At 39.9% G+C, this 21,128-nt stretch overlaps 1 protein-coding gene across 12 annotated transcripts; it reads left to right on the top strand.

Annotated features, from left to right (window-relative positions):
- Positions 1-531: 531 nt before the first annotated feature.
- On the top strand, positions 532-19,493 carry LOC306919020 (uncharacterized protein). 12 transcript variants are annotated; one of them, XM_079531861.1, is made up of 13 exons: positions 532-624; positions 2,565-2,608; positions 2,927-3,022; positions 3,939-4,211; positions 4,313-4,413; positions 4,836-4,937; positions 6,427-6,546; positions 7,336-7,464; positions 8,576-8,658; positions 8,918-8,952; positions 12,710-12,838; positions 14,632-14,714; positions 14,974-17,259. In XM_079531861.1, the coding sequence occupies exons 11-13, from the start codon at positions 12,756-12,758 to the stop codon at positions 16,392-16,394; spliced, it is 1,587 nt and encodes a 528-aa protein (XP_079387987.1). In that variant the 5' UTR covers positions 532-624; positions 2,565-2,608; positions 2,927-3,022; positions 3,939-4,211; positions 4,313-4,413; positions 4,836-4,937; positions 6,427-6,546; positions 7,336-7,464; positions 8,576-8,658; positions 8,918-8,952; positions 12,710-12,755; the 3' UTR covers positions 16,395-17,259. The 12 variants fall into 12 exon arrangements, 10 of the variants coding, with proteins under 10 accessions (XP_079387987.1, XP_079387989.1, XP_079387988.1 ...); XR_013789455.1 differs by lacking the exon at positions 3,939-4,211; XM_079531864.1 differs by lacking the exons at positions 532-624; positions 3,939-4,211 and adding an exon at positions 690-804.
- Positions 19,494-21,128: the final 1,635 nt, after the last annotated feature.

Genomic DNA, 21,128 nt, shown 5'->3' on the forward strand with positions numbered 1-21,128 from the left:
TATACAAAATCTATTCATTTAACATTATGCATTTATATTCAATTCATGTAACTCAAGAGGCCTATCTCACAGCCCGTTTTTCACGCCCACTTCCGGTAAATAGTGGTGACTTTAACATGAGAATTTACACGTTTTTTTCTCTGGAGAATCTAAGTACAATTTCTAATGTAAAAATGTGACAGACCAATATTATTATGAAGCAAACAATATGGTAAATCAGCTCGAACAGATAGAACAAACCTTACCTTGAGAAAACAAAAGTTGTAGACTTCTTAAATTACCTCTGTTAACATGAAGCGTCTATGGAGTGACGTCACGCTATCACCACTAACCCCGAAAGGGGGCGTATTAAGGGGGGCGGGGAAATTCTGTGAGATAGGCTTAGTCTTATCAATAATGTAATTTAAAAACCCAATGAAAATGAGTTCCAGTGAAAACTCCCAGGGTCCCATGAAACCACGCCTCTCTCCAAGTTGCGCAAGAGAACTCCGAATCCCAGAATTCCCTGGTGCTCACTTCCTGCAAACGCCCGGGATTTTTTCCACTCGTTTGAAATTTGAATGCTGCAGTGCAGACAGTGAAAAACTAAAGGCTGGTTCAAGTCGTTTGCGAGACATTATAAAGGTATTGTGCTCTCCCCTTTCTTCTTTTTTGTTGTAAATGTTAAGTTAAAATCAGTGGGTTAATAACATTGTTCGATTTTAGAGCTGCATTTTGATGGGGAGAAATTGTGTTGTGGGCTATGTGGCCGGCCAAATGTTGTTTGTTTTTTCTTTGCGCGGGCTCAAGACACATGCAGTTAACGTGAGTCTAACTGTGCCAAATATAATGATAATACTAATATGTCAAATGTATACAGCGCTTTTCTTTGTACATTATGTCGTTTAACAAAGTCGACCCAAACGGCTTTATTTGGCTCTCATGCTAGCCTCGGTACTTTCGTTCACATAGGCTACTCTCATGCTATCTCAGTGTTGGCATGAGACCCCATTTTGGGTCGCTGGTAGGTAGTAGGCTAAGGTGTATGTGCTCTGCTTTAACTGTTAACTTGTTGGTGTACGTGAAGCATGTAAAGTCAGTAACGTTGCTATATTTGAGAGTCTGTGAAATTATTAATGGCGCAAGCATCATGCTTACTGTTGTTTACATTGTAGGTTATTAGGCGCCGCATTATTACGGCCCTAATTAACGCTATGGTTAAAAACGGGAATGATACACACCATGAGCTGACCATAGACATTAGACAATATCCCCTTTACAGCTCTCTTTATTTAACGAATATAATTCGCCACAATAGGACTGGACAGAAAGGCTGTTGCGCTGCGCTCCAACCAGCCAGCAGCTCGCATAATGCCCTCTCCACGGGGCGCACCGCGGCGAATGAACAACAACACCACCACCACCGTGGACCCACGTATGAACTACATAGTTTATAAGAAATGGCACGGCGGCCATCCTTGCAGGCAGTGACAGTAACAGAATGAGAATCCTGTAACCTGTTATTTTGGGGGGGCATTAGCCCTGAAACATGACTGTCATGCTCGTGAAGTACGAGCGTCATGTGAACCATGGAGCTAGGGGGTCATCAACAACAGCCTGTTGATGATGAATGTTACTATGAAACTTAAACAATTCATTAAACTAGTACTCACCTAATGACGCAGCCACGGAGGATCTACCATGTTTAACGTAATTCCAAAGTGTTTAGCCTACATTGTTTAAGTCAAAGACGCATGCGTTTTTTGGGCTTAAAGCATGTTATTATTATTCCAACACCGGCACTGTCATGGTAGCTGGCTACAACCGAAACAACTTCCTCTTCCTCTTCAAAATAAAAGCTACTTGTAACAATACTTTTATTTCTTAAGTGAACTTACAGGATGTAGTAGACGCAGGATGTATAGTAGGCTATACTATGCTCTGCGCGTTGGGGCTTGGGAAGACAAATCACACAGAAGGCAGGAGAAATAGACTCCGTGGGCAGTCGGGGCTTTATTATTTTTAAATCTTGCACACAAAATGAACAGGGACACATTATAGTAACGGGATTACTGTTTTGAAAAAGTAACTAAGTAACAAACTACTAAATTGCAAAACTAACTACTTACTTTATTCCTTACCAATAAAAGTAGTCCGTTACATAACGCCGTTATTAATAGCGCCGTTACACCCAACACTGCATATTAGTCTACAGACCGCCATTTAATGGCATTTCTATCTCTGGGGCCCCCAATTTATATTGTAAAATCAATGTTAATTTTACTCAAGAGTACAAAAGGACTGGTTCCATTTCCATCATTTAGCTGGGGACCCCCTGGAACTCCCTCAAGGACCCATGGAGTGGACCCCACTTTGAGCACCAATGGTTTAATACACTCAGATAGGACTTTTCTGTTTGGTTGGATGGGCTGTCAATGGGAAATGTTATCTAGGTACCACATCGCTGGCAGAGGTGTGCATGTGGTCAACTATGGCCTCATACATTTAAGTTAATTCTATGAGGCCAGTGCAAAATTATGTCTTGTGGCAACTGAGAACAGCTTGTTGTTTTTTTCCCCCTTCAGGTGACCCAACTAGAATTGCTACTGTCCAAGTGGTCGAACATATTGTGAGTTTGAGGTTGGATCAGCATTAAACATACAACTACAAGCTCACAACACACCGTGTTAGCTTTTATCGTTTATTTTTGGTGTTTACAGCATGTATTAAAAGTAAACATTTTAATTTCAAACAGGGGCTGCTGCTGTCAATGGGAAATTGCACCTAGATGTGTGCATAAGGTCAATTAAGGCCTCATACAATTTAGGCATGGTACAGCATGTATATGCAGCCTAGAAATGTCAAACAAAGTTGTTTTTCATCTGAAAATATGTTTTGTGAAGCATGACGGCATGTGTTATAGCTACGTTGTCTTCTGTGCCTCCAGACACTGTGGCAATGTGAAGAAGTGTGAACTCGGGACAACCAGGGCTACCATTCTGCGGCAGTACCACTTAGAGCTTTTTGGACAGCTGCATTGTTGGTGAGTTTGATGTAATTTAATACAGTGGTTCCCAAAGGTTTTCATGTCAAGGACCTAAGGACCATTTTTAAATATTGTTTGATTCTATTGTCTCCTCCATCACGCAGTGTGGTCTGCTGCCTCCTCCTCATTCTTTTCCAAAACAATATTTAAAAATAAATAGAAACAGTAAATGAAAAACCACGGCCCCCTCACGTATTAGAAGGACAACATCAGTCAACATGGTTTTTGATGAATCTAACATGTTTAAAATAGAGTTTGAAGTTTGTATAGGGAGGGGGTGGGGCAGCTAAAATCAAATACTAGTAATTACTGAATCGAGCGACTTAAAAACTGTCTGAGGTGTTCACATAAGCCTGAGTAGACTGGATGACTAAAAGATTTTTTGAAAGTGAAATATCCCTTTAAAGGGGAAAACCACCCATTTTCAACATTTTACTATGTCATTAATATACATTAGAGCTGTTGTGTGGAAATAATAAAAAAGTCCCCCTATTCTGAGTTTCCTAGAACTGTAATTATGAAAAAAATGGTGAAACACATCTTGATGACATCATCAAGATGTGTTTCACCATGTTAATGGTTTTTTTCAGACCTTTAGTTCTAGGAAACACAGAATGGGGGGACTTTTTTTTAATTATTTCCACACAACAGCTCTAAGGTATATTAATGACATAGTAAAATGTTGAAAATGAGTGGAATGCCCCTTTAAGTAGTTCAGGTCATTTTGTGGGGGTCTGGGGGCCACACATTGAAAATAAATTAATCCACAAAACTAGTGTAATTTGTATGGTTGACCTATTTCTATAGCGCAACTTTCGTTCAACTTTGAACCCTCTGTCACATGCCATGTGCAAAATGAATCAAGCTTGTGGCAATAGAGGCTTGTGGTGAGCTTGTTCTTTTTCCCCTTCAGCTGACCAAACTAGACTAGTGCTGCTGTCCTTCCTGCTCAACCAGAGAACAGTGAGTGTACCCCCTGGACATGATGGTACAACGAGTACACACCCTGGACATGACTAGTATGTTGCATGGTCAACTTTCCCCCAATCCAACCCATTGATGCTGAGTGCCAAGCAGGGAGGCACTGTGTCCCATTTTTCAGAGTCTTTGGTATGACCCGACCGGGGATCGAACCCTGACCCCCCAGTCGCAGGGCGGACACTATAACCACAAGGCCACTGAGCTGGTACAGCATGTATATGCAGCCTAGAAAAGTTTTTCATATGAAAATAAGATTGTGAAGCATGACAGCATGTGTTATAGCTACGTTGTCTTCTGTGCTTCCAGATGCTGTGGCAGTGTCAGCGTGGATTCAGAGGGACAACCAGGGCTAACCTGAACCTCCAGCATTACCTCTTACAGCACAAGATCTTCCTACTGCTGTGTTGGTGAGTTCGACGTTGTTTAATACAATGGGATAGGACTTTTCTATTTGGATGTATGGGCTGTCAATGGGAAATTGCACCTAGTTACCACCTTGATGGCAAGAAGGCAGCGGTGTCCATAAGGTCAATTAAGGAAGTTCAAAATTAGTCAACCTTGTGGCAATAGAGGCTTGTGGTGAACTTGTTTTTATTTCCCTTCAGGTGACCAAACTAGAATTGTGCTATGAGCATACAGATCTGCGTCATACATTGAAAATGGCCGATCTACGAGCTCACTATACATCACATCTGCAACGTGTTGTGAGCTTGTAGGTTGTCTACTGTTGGTGCTTGGCTAAAAATGTAATTTAGCTCTCAGACAAGATTGTATTCACTTTAAATCAAATTGCAGCCTGTTTAGAACCTGACATTGTTTTTCCCTTCAGGTGACCATACAATTGTGCTGCTGCTGTCCTAAGTCTTGTGCTCAACCATGATGTCAACCACTGTCCAAGTTCAAGTGTTGTGCTCAACCAGAGAAACTTGTGGTGAGTTTTGGATTAAACATTTCTGTAGTCTTTGCTATTCACATTTACAGCTTTAAAAAAAAAGATGGGCTATCTATATGGTGACGGTCATGCGTTTATTCTTTTTTATTTATTCATTTTTAACATGTAACTATATGAAATCTTGGAACTCTTGAGCAGCAACAGTCACCCAACAGTAACCAATGGATGGGTGAATTGTTTTTGAGGAAAAAAAAATTAACGGAAGTAAATATATGAACTCGGCAACAAAAGTTCGGAAACTTAACTTTGGTTCATTATTTCTCCACTTTAATAATACCAATTGATATTTTATTTTATATAATATTAATCTTTGATTAGTCACCTTTACAACGTGGTATAGATTGTAAGGATCGGATGTTCGTGGAATGAGCAACACAGCTAAACGTGTGGGTAGCTCCTCCAAAACATTTGCCAAAATGGCAAGTGGTTGGTATTCATCCTTGCTTTGAGTTGCTTAGTGGATTGGATGATTGCACTCTCCCACAGTAATAAGGGAGGTAAAAGCACATATTGGTCATTTTTTCACTTTATTAATTTTCCACTCAGTGTTAGGGAACTCAGTATAGCGGGTGGAAGATCCAAAAGCAGCTGCAACAGCTTGGCACCATGCTGGTCACCAAACCTAGCCACATTTTGTTGTGGGATGGCATCCCATTCCTCAGCCATATTTTGTTGCAAGTCATCCAACATGGTTCTGTTGGTCGCTCTAGCATGTACAGCACATCCAAACTGATCCCACAAGTGTTCAAATGGGTTGAGGTCTGGACTCACGGCAGGCCATTCCATCCACTCTACTCCCAAATTCTGGAGGTAGGCTACTTAACTCTGTGAAGATACTGGCTCTGTAGGGGCGAGTGTTGTCATCCTGGAGGATGGCGTTAGGGCCCAGATTCTAAAAATATGGGATAGTGGCTCCAGAATCTCATCCCGATATCTCACTGCATTTGAAATTGCATTCAATGATGACAACCTCAAGTTCTGACTGTTCTGACTTGCCTGTGAGAGAGATACTGCCCCATACCATGCCAAGCTGTTGCAGCTGCTTTTAGATCTTCCACCCGCTACTGAGTTCCCTAACACTGAGTGTACAATTAGTACGTGTGAAAATGGCCAATATGTGTTTTTTCCTTATCACTGTCTGAGAGTTAATTCATCCAATCCACTAAGCAACTCGAAGCAAGGGTTGAATACCAACCATTTGTCATTTTGGCACATTTTTTGGAGGTGTTACCCACACATTTAGCTATGTGTTGCTCATTCCACGAACACCCGATCCTTACAATCTATACCTTGTTGTAAAGGTGACTAATCAACGATTACAATTATATAAAATACAATACCAATTGGTATTATTAATAAAGTGGAGAAATAATGGACCAAAGTTAAGTTTCCGAACTTTTGTTGAGTTTATATAACAAAAAAATAACGCTGAATTGAATGAAGAACTGAATTGTTCTTGTATTTTCAGGATGGGAGATCATGGGACAGTGAGATTGCTCCTTTTCCACCTCATGCCACATCACCTCAAGGCCGCAACAAGAGACCAGGAAAGCTCTCAGCCAGACAAGCCATTGTGAAGTTCAACAAGGTAAGGTTTAGTTAAATTAAAGTATAAGAAGTATAGTTCTGTCACTAATATTGACCATTAAAACTACATTTTCGTGAAATCATGTTAAGAGACAGATGCTCATCTGTAATCCGTGAGCGATATATTGGTGTGATATTTGTCTGATTTGGCCCCTCACAGATCTATCGCTATCGTCCTGAGATACGCTGATATGAATATATGTTTATTTCTAGTTTTGCATTTAGCAGAATATACATTCTGAAAATGTCCTTATGGGACGTAATGTAAACTGCTGGGTTTCCGCGGTGGGTACAGGCTTTATTTCCGACAGTATTATTGGTCCGACAACCTACCTCAAACTCAAACCCTAACCATAACCACAAGCACGGGAGCAGCGAGCACATGTTTGAGCGGTAGTCCGACAGTTGTTCCCGCATGTCAATAATCAATAATAATCTTTATTGTCCCGAAGGATATTTGTCTTCACAGTCTGTTCAAACACCCACATAAAAAACAACACATAGCACATAACACCAAGGCATCTCGGACTAATGCTACCATCGATCCCTTCCACGACAAGTGTTTTTGCGACTTGACGTGAAGCGACACACACACCAGACCAAACACACACACCAGAGCCGGCTAGTTGTGACATACACACACACACACACACACACACACACACACACACACACACACACACACACACACACACACACACACACACACACACACACACACACACACACAACTTGGATGCAAAGCTGATGTTTTAAAATGCAGTTTGTGTTATTTGCTCTCTATTCACAGGCTGTGGACAGCTTATGTCCTGAGCTCACCAGCATGACAGGAAGGAATGCAACTGTTTATTATTCAGTTGAGGTGTGTCATTCCAGAAGGGGAAAAAGACTGGACCAGACAAAGGTGGATGCGATTTAAGTAAGTATTCCATCTTGGTTTTGTAAAGTATATTCTGAATTTATGATGTAGCCAATACATTATCATTTGGGAAATAATGTCTGCCTTCGTACAGTAAAGAAATGCAGCCAGTGAACTGGTGGGACACAGTCTCTTTGTTTTAACCAACTGGGGGGCGGGCGGGGGGTCATGTTGAATGTGTGTTTGTGTACTTTACACAAATGCAGTTGTTGCTGTTATTGTGTCTCTGTTGTTAATAACAATGTAATGATGGATATAGGATATATAATTATTATACAGATAATGACTTATCCTGATTTGTCCCGACTTGTCCTGATCATGAGTTAATAATGCCTTGCCACATGTTTCTGCACACAGGCCTACACATTGGGATTTCACTGTAAATATAGATAAGTGATTAAATTAGAACAATAGAGCACAATTTGCTACGAGACTTTGAGGATTTGACAATATACTCATTTGTTGTTAGGCCTTGACCAGTCCTGTACAGAAACCCCACCACTGTCTTCTAAAGTCAAAACTAATTGAACTTACATTGCAACTTAATAAAATAAAAATATAAAAGTACAGGGTGTGCGGTAGTATACTTGTTTGTACTTGTACTGTTTGTACTACTACTTGTTTGGGTTTTGAAAACAATAGTTTTGGAATAGTTTTTTTCTTGTTGTTTCTTCACCAGAGCTGGTTCTATGTTACTGAAATAATATGGAGCAATCATATAATAATGCCTCTGCTGCATGCAGTAACACTTCATTAATATCCACTTATTCAATATTATTAGACTGTACATAATATTATCCAGATAGTCAGATACTCCATATTGGATATAAATATTCATATATTAAATATGAAGCTTACAAAGCAATCTCACAGTTAGCAGTTTATTTCTAGAATGTTGCATAGAGCATGACCTGGGGGAGGAGTCAGAGAGGGTGGAGCACATGCAGCAGTTTGTTATGATTGGTGGCTGATGATTCTATTGTTACACTCTTTGGCCAATCAGCACCAAGCTGATAGTAGTTCCACCTCAGGCTCTCTAGTATAAGAAGAGTTTGTAGTTGTCCGTTCAGGATATCAATACTTTCTGATCTCATCTGACTGTGGACTCCAGGTTTGAAGTGAAGATGGACTCTCTCAACGCCACCTCAAATGATTCTGCTCAACAGGGAGGACCCGATGATCACCAAGACCTCTGTAAGTTATACTTACTGTGTCTATATGGATATACAGTATGCCATAAGGATGTTTTTTTTTATCTAGTCATTTGTTTGTTTTGATTTGTTTTAGCATTGACTACCAGTTTTGTGTCTTTTCTAGAATATAAAACGATTGTGGAATCGAAATATAAATGGATGCTAAATTGATAATTGGGTACATTAACTCTACACTAGTTTTTGCTATTTTAAGTCCAGGAAGGCCTCTAAACAACATTTCCTTTTTCTTTCCAATTCAGTGTTGCATCAGTCTGGCTTCCCTGTTCTACCAGAGGTGAATGAACAAAGAAACTTGGCTAAGCAAAAATGCCACTGCTGTGATCAGTGTGGAAAACGCTTCCCTAAAATGTCCAAACTTAAAACACACCAGAGAATTCACACTGGAGAGAAACCCTATGGATGTGATCAGTGTGGACAACACTTCCCTACAATGGGAAATCTTAAATCACACCAGAGGATTCACACTGGAGAAAAACCCTATGGATGTGATCAGTGTGGACAACACTTCTCTACAATGGGAAATCTTAAATCACACCAGAGGATTCACACTGGAGAAAAACCCTATGGATGTGATCAGTGTGGACAACACTTCTCTCAAATGGCACACCTTAAAAGCCACCAGAGAATTCACACCGGAGAGAAGCCCTATGGATGTGATCAGTGTGGCCACCACTTCTCTCAGTTGTCCGACCTTAAAAAACACCAGAGAATTCACAATGGAGAGAAACCCTATGGATGTGATCAGTGTGGACAACACTTCTCTCAAATGTCCAGCCTTAAAAGCCACAAGAAAATTCACACTGGAGAGAAACCCTATGGATGTGATCAGTGTGGACAACACTTCTCTCAAATGTCCAGCCTTAAAAGCCACAAGAAAATTCACACTGGAGAGAAACCATATGGATGTGATCAGTGTGGACAACACTTCTCTGACAAGTCCAACCTGAAAAGCCACCAGAAAATTCATACTGGAGAGAAACCCTATGGATGTGATCAGTGTGGACAACACTTCTCTGAAATGTCCAGCCTTAAAAGCCACCAGAGAATTCACACAGGAGAGAAACCCTATGGATGTGATCAGTGTGGGCAACACTTCCCTACAATGGGAAATCTTAAATCACACCAGAGGATTCACACTGGAGAAAAACCCTATGGATGTGATCAGTGTGGACAACACTTCTCTCAAATGGCACACCTTAAAAGCCACCAGAGAATTCACACCGGAGAGAAACCCTATGGATGTGATCAGTGTGGCCACCACTTCTCTCAGTTGTCCGACCTTAAAAAACACCAGAGAATTCACAATGGAGAGAAACCATATGGATGTGATCAGTGTGGACAACACTTCTCTGACAAGTCCAACCTGAAAAGCCACCAGAAAATTCATACTGGAGAGAAACCCTATGGATGTGATCAGTGTGGACAACACTTCTCTGAAATGTCCAGCCTTAAAAGCCACCAGAGAATTCACACAGGAGAGAAACCCTATGGATGTGATCAGTGTGGGCAACACTTCTCTCAAATAGCAAACCTTAAAAGACACCATAGAATTCACACTGGAGAGAAACCATATGGATGTGATCAGTGTGGTCACCGCTTCTCTCAAATGACACACCTTAAAAGCCACCAGAGAATTCACACTGGAGAGAAACTCAAATGATCATGATGTGTGTGGAAAAGCCTTTGGTATATATATTTTTTGTGACCATACAGCTGTATGTATAGATCGATTTTGTTTAACTTGTTAATGGGTTTTCTTATTGGACATTTTTCAAGACATTTTAAATTAGACACATTGTCTGTGACAGGGAAGAAATTAGTGCACATAATCACGTTTTGTGTTGTAAGTATGGATGAAAAAAAAGTGTTACAAAATACATATTGTGTATGTTCTTATATATTATGGCTACAGCCATTGGTCAAATATATGAAAGGGGTATTTCACAGTTTGGGGCCATTTTAACAGAAGTCCATATACAAGCTTCCCATTGTATTTTCAAACACCATTTTAACCATGTTAGATTCATTGAACATATCCTGACGAAGACCCGAAGGGGTCGAAATGTTGTATCCTCTTCTCCATGAAATAAAAATGTTTAGCTCAAGGCCGGTGTGCGAACTACATCTCCTTTCATCAGATTAATTGAAAACACCCGTATTCTGGTGACTGATTGTCATAATGTTTGCGGGTGAGTGGTTTTTATTACTTTAAATTCATTTTTTGGTACAATACTTTTTCTACTTGATGAGGCTCTTTTTATTTCCTTTTTTTTAATATTTTTTATTTTATGTTTGACATTGCACTTTGACATCACAAGATGTATTCTCTCTCTTTCCTACTCAGATCATGTTCTCAAATGGCCAATTATCTGGTTACCATTTCAGATTTGTCTCCATTCCAACTGAGAGAGAGAAATTAGCACACATTTATGAATATAGGCCTAATGTATTTTATAGTGATATATGTGGTGTGGTCTCGTGGATATATAGTCCATAGCCATATATTTGCAATATTCTGTTAATAATTACACTATATTTTGGTCACGGTGCTAAGATGATCATGGTTGGTGAGAGACATGTCTCCAACATGTCTCTGAGAGCAATCACCTCGGAGGTTCTCAGTGAAGTACCCTGGGGCTAGGCATTGTTCTAAACTGTCTGGGGTGTAGGAGACAACATTAGTATTCTTTTGTCTCAAAGAAACCTTCAAGGATGTTTGTGAGAGACAGCTATCTCTCTGCCAAACGCTGTATGTAAATCTTAACCACACCTATAATTCAACTCTGTCTATGCAAAAGTACTATACATCATGTCATGTTGTAAATGAAAGGGTTCAGTTTTAACTGGCCGCGTGCTGCCCAGGTCTCTGCCCAGGTCGGAATGTTGTCACTGATGGGCTCGTTAACAGTCTATTCAACTACTAGTTAAGTTGTTGTGGATTACTCTCCTCACACTCTGATACAGCAGGACATGGAGAGGTTAACCATAGTTGTTACAGCTCAGTAGAGTTTAATTTCCCTTACCAAGTGAGGAATATAGTCACGATAGTCAAAGCAAAGAGATTTAATGATGGCTACATGTCAATTTGCCATTTTGGATATTTTTGATAAAATAATGATGATTAATGGTTAATGATTTTAACTATTTTAGAGTGGTTTATTGGGTATTTTTTCCACCTCTCATACCAAACGTCTTGTAGCCTACAACTGTAATACAAATAAAGTCAATTTATGTCAATAAACAGTCTAGTAAACAAAGCCAAGTGAAACTGTAAGTCAATGCACGTGAGCTGCAATTGGCCACGGCCCTCATCAAGTCACCTTTCACGCAATGTGGCCCTTGCCCCAAAATGAGTTTGACACCCCTGGTGTAGCTCATGTTATCTTCTCTGTCTTCAGACTGCCTTATGGTGTGCCACACTGGACGGGTTGTCCAGTTAGGTGTTACACGGAGGGCTTGAAGAAGGCCATATGGCCAATAAATGCAGAAGCTGCGCTAGCCTCGTCCTCAACGTCTCCAAGTACTTCCAAGGTCGATCGTGGACTTCAGCACATAATGGGAGGCGAGCTCCCCGTGCTTGTTCGGCAGCCTGATGACAGGAGGTGTCGTCAGGCTGGTCTCAGAACTTTGCTCTTCCCTGAACGCACATGTTTGAGCGGTAGTCCGACAGTTGTTCCCGCATGTCAATAATCAATAATAATCTTTATTGTCCCGAAGGATATTTGTCTTCACAGTCTGTTCAAACACCCACATAAAAAACAACACATAGCACATAACACCAAGGCATCTCGGACTAATGCTACCATCGATCCCTTCCACGACAAGTGTTTTTGCGACTTGACGTGAAGCGACACACACACCAGACCAAACACACACACCAGAGCCGGCTAGTTGTGACATACACACACACACACACACACACACACACACACACACACACACACACACACACACACACACACACACACACAACTTGGATGCAAAGCTGATGTTTTAAAATGCAGTTTGTGTTATTTGCTCTCTATTCACAGGCTGTGGACAGCTTATGTCCTGAGCTCACCAGCATGACAGGAAGGAATGCAACTGTTTATTATTCAGTTGAGGTGTGTCATTCCAGAAGGGGAAAAAGACTGGACCAGACAAAGGTGGATGCGATTTAAGTAAGTATTCCATCTTGGTTTTGTAAAGTATATTCTGAATTTATGATGTAGCCAATACATTATCATTTGGGAAATAATGTCTGCCTTCGTACAGTAAAGAAATGCAGCCAGTGAACTGGTGGGACACAGTCTCTTTGTTTTAACCAACTGGGGGGCGGGCGGGGGGTCATGTTGAATGTGTGTTTGTGTACTTTACACAAATGCAGTTGTTGCTGTTATTGTGTCTCTGTTGTTAATAACAAGTAAGACGCGCAAACGCGGGAAGCGAACGCAGCTCGTAAATTGCAATAACAACAATTAGAATAAATTACGTACTTTAAGGTTTTTTTTAAGTTAATTTTTTTTAAATTAAATGTTTTTTCAAGTTTTTTTTTAGTGTGTGTATGTGTGCGTGCGTGCGTGTTTCTTTTTTAGGTTTTTTTTTTTTTAAAGTTTTTTGTTTAAGTTTTTTTTTAAGTTAAGTTTTTTTTAAGTTACGTTTTTTGTGTGTGCGTTTTTCCCTTTTAAGTTTTTTTTTTAAGTTAAGTTTTTTTTTAAGTTAAGTTTTTTTTTAAGTTAAGTTTTTTGTGTGTGCGTTTTTCCTTTTTAATTTTTTTTTTTAAGTTAAGTTTTTTTTTAAGTTAAGTTTTTTTTTAAGTTAAGTTTTTTGTGTGTGCGTTTTTCCTTTTTACGTTTTTTTTTTAAGTTAAGTTTTTTTTAAGTTAAGTTTTTTGTGTGTGTGTGCGTGCATGCGTGCGTGCGTGCGTGCGTGTGTGTGTGTGCGTGCGTGCATGTGTGTGTGTGTGTGTTTTTGTGTGTGATACAGCTGCGCCCTCTGGTGGTGGGCGGGTGGTGTTACAGCGTGACACACAGACACACACACACACAGACACACGGACGTGATCTGCTGGGTCTCATAGTAAATGCTCACTGCGTTCGCAACAATGTAATGATGGATATAGGATATATAATTATTATACAGATAATGACTTATCCTGATTTGTCCCGACTTGTCCTGATCATGAGTTAATAATGCCTTGCCACATGTTTCTGCACACAGGCCTACACATTGGGATTTCACTGTAAATATAGATAAGTGATTAAATTAGAACAATAGAGCACAATTTGCTACGAGACTTTGAGGATTTGACAATATACTCATTTGTTGTTAGGCCTTGACCAGTCCTGTACAGAAACCCCACCACTGTCTTCTAAAGTCAAAACTAATTGAACTTACATTGCAACTTAATAAAATAAAAATATAAAAGTACAGGGTGTGCGGTAGTATACTTGTTTGTACTTGTACTGTTTGTACTACTACTTGTTTGGGTTTTGAAAACAATAGTTTTGGAATAGTTTTTTTCTTGTTGTTTCTTCACCAGAGCTGGTTCTATGTTACTGAAATAATATGGAGCAATCATATAATAATGCCTCTGCTGCATGCAGTAACACTTCATTAATATCCACTTATTCAATATTATTAGACTGTACATAATATTATCCAGATAGTCAGATACTCCATATTGGATATAAATATTCATATATTAAATATGAAGCTTACAAAGCAATCTCACAGTTAGCAGTTTATTTCTAGAATGTTGCATAGAGCATGACCTGGGGGAGGAGTCAGAGAGGGTGGAGCACATGCAGCAGTTTGTTATGATTGGTGGCTGATGATTCTATTGTTACACTCTTTGGCCAATCAGCACCAAGCTGATAGTAGTTCCACCTCAGGCTCTCTAGTATAAGAAGAGTTTGTAGTTGTCCGTTCAGGATATCAATACTTTCTGATCTCATCTGACTGTGGACTCCAGGTTTGAAGTGAAGATGGACTCTCTCAACGCCACCTCAAATGATTCTGCTCAACAGGGAGGACCCGATGATCACCAAGACCTCTGTAAGTTATACTTACTGTGTCTATATGGATATACAGTATGCCATAAGGATGTTTTTTTTTATCTAGTCATTTGTTTGTTTTGATTTGTTTTAGCATTGACTACCAGTTTTGTGTCTTTTCTAGAATATAAAACGATTGTGGAATCGAAATATAAATGGATGCTAAATTGATAATTGGGTACATTAACTCTACACTAGTTTTTGCTATTTTAAGTCCAGGAAGGCCTCTAAACAACATTTCCTTTTTCTTTCCAATTCAGTGTTGCATCAGTCTGGCTTCCCTGTTCTACCAGAGGTGAATGAACAAAGAAACTTGGCTAAGCAAAAATGCCACTGCTGTGATCAGTGTGGAAAACGCTTCCCTAAAATGTCCAAACTTAAAACACACCAGAGAATTCACACTGGAGAGAAACCCTATGGATGTGATCAGTGTGGACAACACTTCCCTACAATGGGAAATCTTAAATCACACCAGAGGATTCACACTGGAGAAAAACCCTATGGATGTGATCAGTGTGGACAACACTTCTCTACAATGGGAAATCTTAAATCACACCAGAGGATTCACACTGGAGAAAAACCCTATGGATGTGATCAGTGTGGACAACACTTCTCTCAAATGGCACACCTTAAAAGCCACCAGAGAATTCACACCGGAGAGAAGCCCTATGGATGTGATCAGTGTGGCCACCACTTCTCTCAGTTGTCCGACCTTAAAAAACACCAGAGAATTCACAATGGAGAGAAACCCTATGGATGTGATCAGTGTGGACAACACTTCTCTCAAATGTCCAGCCTTAAAAGCCACAAGAAAATTCACACTGGAGAGAAACCCTATGGATGTGATCAGTGTGGACAACACTTCTCTCAAATGTCCAGCCTTAAAAGCCACAAGAAAATTCACACTGGAGAGAAACCATATGGATGTGATCAGTGTGGACAACACTTCTCTGACAAGTCCAACCTGAAAAGCCACCAGAAAATTCATACTGGAGAGAAACCCTATGGATGTGATCAGTGTGGACAACACTTCTCTGAAATGTCCAGCCTTAAAAGCCACCAGAGAATTCACACAGGAGAGAAACCCTATGGATGTGATCAGTGTGGGCAACACTTCCCTACAATGGGAAATCTTAAATCACACCAGAGGATTCACACTGGAGAAAAACCCTATGGATGTGATCAGTGTGGACAACACTTCTCTCAAATGGCACACCTTAAAAGCCACCAGAGAATTCACACCGGAGAGAAACCCTATGGATGTGATCAGTGTGGCCACCACTTCTCTCAGTTGTCCGACCTTAAAAAACACCAGAGAATTCACAATGGAGAGAAACCATATGGATGTGATCAGTGTGGACAACACTTCTCTGACAAGTCCAACCTGAAAAGCCACCAGAAAATTCATACTGGAGAGAAACCCTATGGATGTGATCAGTGTGGACAACACTTCTCTGAAATGTCCAGCCTTAAAAGCCACCAGAGAATTCACACAGGAGAGAAACCCTATGGATGTGATCAGTGTGGGCAACACTTCTCTCAAATAGCAAACCTTAAAAGACACCATAGAATTCACACTGGAGAGAAACCATATGGATGTGATCAGTGTGGTCACCGCTTCTCTCAAATGACACACCTTAAAAGCCACCAGAGAATTCACACTGGAGAGAAACTCAAATGATCATGATGTGTGTGGAAAAGCCTTTGGTATATATATTTTTTGTGACCATACAGCTGTATGTATAGATCGATTTTGTTTAACTTGTTAATGGGTTTTCTTATTGGACATTTTTCAAGACATTTTAAATTAGACACATTGTCTGTGACAGGGAAGAAATTAGTGCACATAATCACGTTTTGTGTTGTAAGTATGGATGAAAAAAAAGTGTTACAAAATACATATTGTGTATGTTCTTATATATTATGGCTACAGCCATTGGTCAAATATATGAAAGGGGTATTTCACAGTTTGGGGCCATTTTAACAGAAGTCCATATACAAGCTTCCCATTGTATTTTCAAACACCATTTTAACCATGTTAGATTCATTGAACATATCCTGACGAAGACCCGAAGGGGTCGAAATGTTGTATCCTCTTCTCCATGAAATAAAAATGTTTAGCTCAAGGCCGGTGTGCGAACTACATCTCCTTTCATCAGATTAATTGAAAACACCCGTATTCTGGTGACTGATTGTCATAATGTTTGCGGGTGAGTGGTTTTTATTACTTTAAATTCATTTTTTGGTACAATACTTTTTCTACTTGATGAGGCTCTTTTTATTTCCTTTTTTTTAATATTTTTTATTTTATGTTTGACATTGCACTTTGACATCACAAGATGTATTCTCTCTCTTTCCTACTCAGATCATGTTCTCAAATGGCCAATTATCTGGTTACCATTTCAGATTTGTCTCCATTCCAACTGAGAGAGAGAAATTAGCACACATTTATGAATATAGGCCTAATGTATTTTATAGTGATATATGTGGTGTGGTCTCGTGGATATATAGTCCATAGCCATATATTTGCAATATTCTGTTAATAATTACACTATATTTTGGTCACGGTGCTAAGATGATCATGGTTGGTGAGAGACATGTCTCCAACATGTCTCTGAGAGCAATCACCTCGGAGGTTCTCAGTGAAGTACCCTGGGGCTAGGCATTGTTCTAAACTGTCTGGGGTGTAGGAGACAACATTAGTATTCTTTTGTCTCAAAGAAACCTTCAAGGATGTTTGTGAGAGACAGCTATCTCTCTGCCAAACGCTGTATGTAAATCTTAACCACACCTATAATTCAACTCTGTCTATGCAAAAGTACTATACATCATGTCATGTTGTAAATGAAAGGGTTCAGTTTTAACTGGCCGCGTGCTGCCCAGGTCTCTGCCCAGGTCGGAATGTTGTCACTGATGGGCTCGTTAACAGTCTATTCAACTACTAGTTAAGTTGTTGTGGATTACTCTCCTCACACTCTGATACAGCAGGACATGGAGAGGTTAACCATAGTTGTTACAGCTCAGTAGAGTTTAATTTCCCTTACCAAGTGAGGAATATAGTCACGATAGTCAAAGCAAAGAGATTTAATGATGGCTACATGTCAATTTGCCATTTTGGATATTTTTGATAAAATAATGATGATTAATGGTTAATGATTTTAACTATTTTAGAGTGGTTTATTGGGTATTTTTTCCACCTCTCATACCAAACGTCTTGTAGCCTACAACTGTAATACAAATAAAGTCAATTTATGTCAATAAACAGTCTAGTAAACAAAGCCAAGTGAAACTGTAAGTCAATGCACGTGAGCTGCAATTGGCCACGGCCCTCATCAAGTCACCTTTCACGCAATGTGGCCCTTGCCCCAAAATGAGTTTGACACCCCTGGTGTAGCTCATGTTATCTTCTCTGTCTTCAGACTGCCTTATGGTGTGCCACACTGGACGGGTTGTCCAGTTAGGTGTTACACGGAGGGCTTGAAGAAGGCCATATGGCCAATAAATGCAGAAGCTGCGCTAGCCTCGTCCTCAACGTCTCCAAGTACTTCCAAGGTCGATCGTGGACTTCAGCACATAATGGGAGGCGAGCTCCCCGTGCTTGTTCGGCAGCCTGATGACAGGAGGTGTCGTCAGGCTGGTCTCAGAACTTTGCTCTTCCCTGAACGCACATGTGGATTATACCAGCCAGGGACAAGTGACTTGGATTTACCTCTCCTTTGAACCTACCTGTGGATTATACCAGTTACAAGGTATCTTTTTCTTTGTAGTACCTCATGGACCTAATCTGCATATTTTACCAGTGTCAGTCTTTTTATGTAGAATATGCTTGACACGGACTGACATTTGTGCACGCTGACTTTTTGTCTTTAATGTCAAGTATATGATGCACCGTATACTCCTGCTGCTATGCTCATGCACCTTTATACATCATCTCAGGTTTATATGTGAATATGTAGATTTTATTTTTGTGTAACTTTGTTTCTTTTCTTGATCTCCTTTCCCCCTTGCCCTCTTCCCCCCGGCCCCCTATGAAAAAACACAAATGCACAAAAACAAATTTCACCCACCCACCCTTTTAAAGGGTGGGTGGGTGAAATAAAGTGAGTGGCAAAGTGAGTTTAACGTTGTTGCATGCAATCAGACAGGACTTTTCTGTTTGGTTGTATGCATTGGCTGTCAAGGCCAGAAAGCAGTTCCCACATAGTTGTTTCTAGTTGTCTAGTATTGTCTCATTTTGCATAATGAGTACTCTTGCTTTTGATGTCATCACTGAGCACATCACTGAGTATGTTAATGTGCATCTGTTTATCTGGTGGTGATAAGCATACATTTTGCATTGGCTGTGTTGGTGTTTATCTGTAGTCTACCAAGCTGTAGACTCTGAACATTTATTTCTTGTTTTAAGATGCATTTGTTTCTCTGGCACAAAAAGGGTAAATTAAAAACGGCAAACACTAAAAAAACATATTGGTATCAGTATTGGTTAAATTGTTATTTACAAAGGAATCGGCCAAGAATTCAGAAGAGCGAGGTGAATTTCCTGGCTGACCGGGTCGGCCGACCCCTGGTCCAGGGGCCGACCCCTGGCCAACCTCGCTCCTTCTGAATTCTTGGCCGATTGTAAATAACAATTTAATAAATACTGATACCAATATGTTAAATAATGTTTGCTGTTTGTATTCACCTCGCCCTCCCTCCAAGAATTTCCATATTGGTGCATCCCTACTTTACAGTGTTGCATACCTGTTACTTGCACTTTATAAAAAAATAGTTTTATTGAATGAAATTATTGTATTTTCTATCAATATTTGCATGTTTACTGTATCTCACTTACAGGTCAATTATATCTCAAATGAGAGTTATTGGAGATCTCACCTACGTCTCGTTTATGTCTCACTGTAATCTCATCCAAAGCTACTCAATTGTTTATGGCTCCATGAGCATGGGACTCGAGCCAATAGAGAGATCTCGCCTACGTCTCGTTTCTGTCTCACTGTAATCTCAACCAAAGCTACTCAATTGTTTATGGCTCCATGAGAATGGGACTCGAGCCAATAGAGAGATCTCACCTATGTCTCATTTCTGTCTCACTGTAATCTCAACCAAAGCTACTCAATTGTTTATGGCTCCATGAGAATGGGACTCGAGCCAATAGAGAGATCTCATTTCTGTCTCACTGTAATCTCAACTAAAGCTAGTCAGTTGTTGCTTGTGGCTCCATAAGAATGGGACACTAACGAGACTTAAAGTAGCCAATAGAGAGATCTCCTCTACGTCTCTCACTATAATCTCAATATAATCTCAAATAAAGCTCCCCTTATTGCTCCTAAGGGATTTTAGGAGCAGTAAACGAGACATAAGTGGTCTACAAATGAAACACAAATGAGAAACAAAATGTTTAGCTCCTTTCTGTCTCAGAAGCAATAGATCAGCTTTAAATGAGACATAGATTTTTCCTCTGGGAGTAGCTGCACCGATATGGAAATTCTTGGCCGATACCGATTTTTAAAATAACAATTTAGCCGTTGTTTTTATTCCCCCATTTTGTGCCAGGGAAATAAATACAACTTCTACTACAATAAATAAGAATCTACAGCTTGGTAGGCTGCAGATAACCAACCCACCAACATAGAATCTACAGCTTGGTAGGCTGCAGATAACCAACCCACCAACATAGAATCTACAGCTTGGTAGGCTGCAGATAACCAACCCACCAACATAGAATCTACAGCTTGGTAGACTACAGATAACCAACCCACCAACATAGAATCTACTACAGCTTGGTAGGCTGCAGATAACCAACACACCAACATAGAATCTACTACAGCTTGGTAGACTACAGATAACCAACCCACCAACATAGAATCTACAGCTTGGTAGGCTGCAGATAACCAACACACCAACATAGAATCTACTACAGCTTGGTAGACTACAGATAACCAACCCACCAACATAGCCAACGCAAAATGTATCCTTATCAACAACGGGTAAATATCGGCTATACTGCCATAATGTCAGTTTTATTTAAGTTTTTTTTTTTTTAAACTTGTGAAATGGGACATTCTGCTTAAGTACTTTTACTTTAAATAAATGTATTTGATACCAATACTTTTGAATTCTGGACTTGTACTTGTAACGGAGTAGTTCTACATTGCAGTATTGTTAAAAGTAGTAAAAAAAAAGGTTTTTCTTTTTCCACTACTGTGGAAATGAACATGTTGATAGGCACAGAATGCCATCAACTACCACTTGAGTCCTTTTTGGGATTTGGCTATAGAAAGAAAGAAAGAAAGAACTACAAGCCTGTTGTCTGCTTGTGAATAATGTCTGATGTTGCTATTAGACATCTAATTAAAACTGTATAAAAAGTCTTGAAGATGACAAGCTGTCATGGTTTATATTTAGAACTACTGTA

Source organism: Electrona antarctica (genome assembly GCF_951216825.1).
Source record: "Electrona antarctica genome assembly, contig: scaffold_481, whole genome shotgun sequence".
NCBI lineage: Eukaryota > Metazoa > Chordata > Actinopteri > Myctophiformes > Myctophidae > Electrona > Electrona antarctica.

What these genes read in the sequence shown, in the direction of transcription:
- LOC306919020 (XM_079531861.1), top strand. Translation starts at nt 12,756, where the DNA reads ATGCAACTGTTTATTATTCAGTTGAGGTGTGTCATTCCAGAAGGGGAA. An exon ending in CAAAGGTGGATGCGATTTAA is followed by an intron (nt 12,839 to 14,631) that starts GTAAGTATTCCA and finishes TGTGGACTCCAG; the next exon opens with GTTTGAAGTGAAGATGGACT. An exon ending in CGATGATCACCAAGACCTCT is followed by an intron (nt 14,715 to 14,973) that starts GTAAGTTATACT and finishes TTTCCAATTCAG; the next exon opens with TGTTGCATCAGTCTGGCTTC.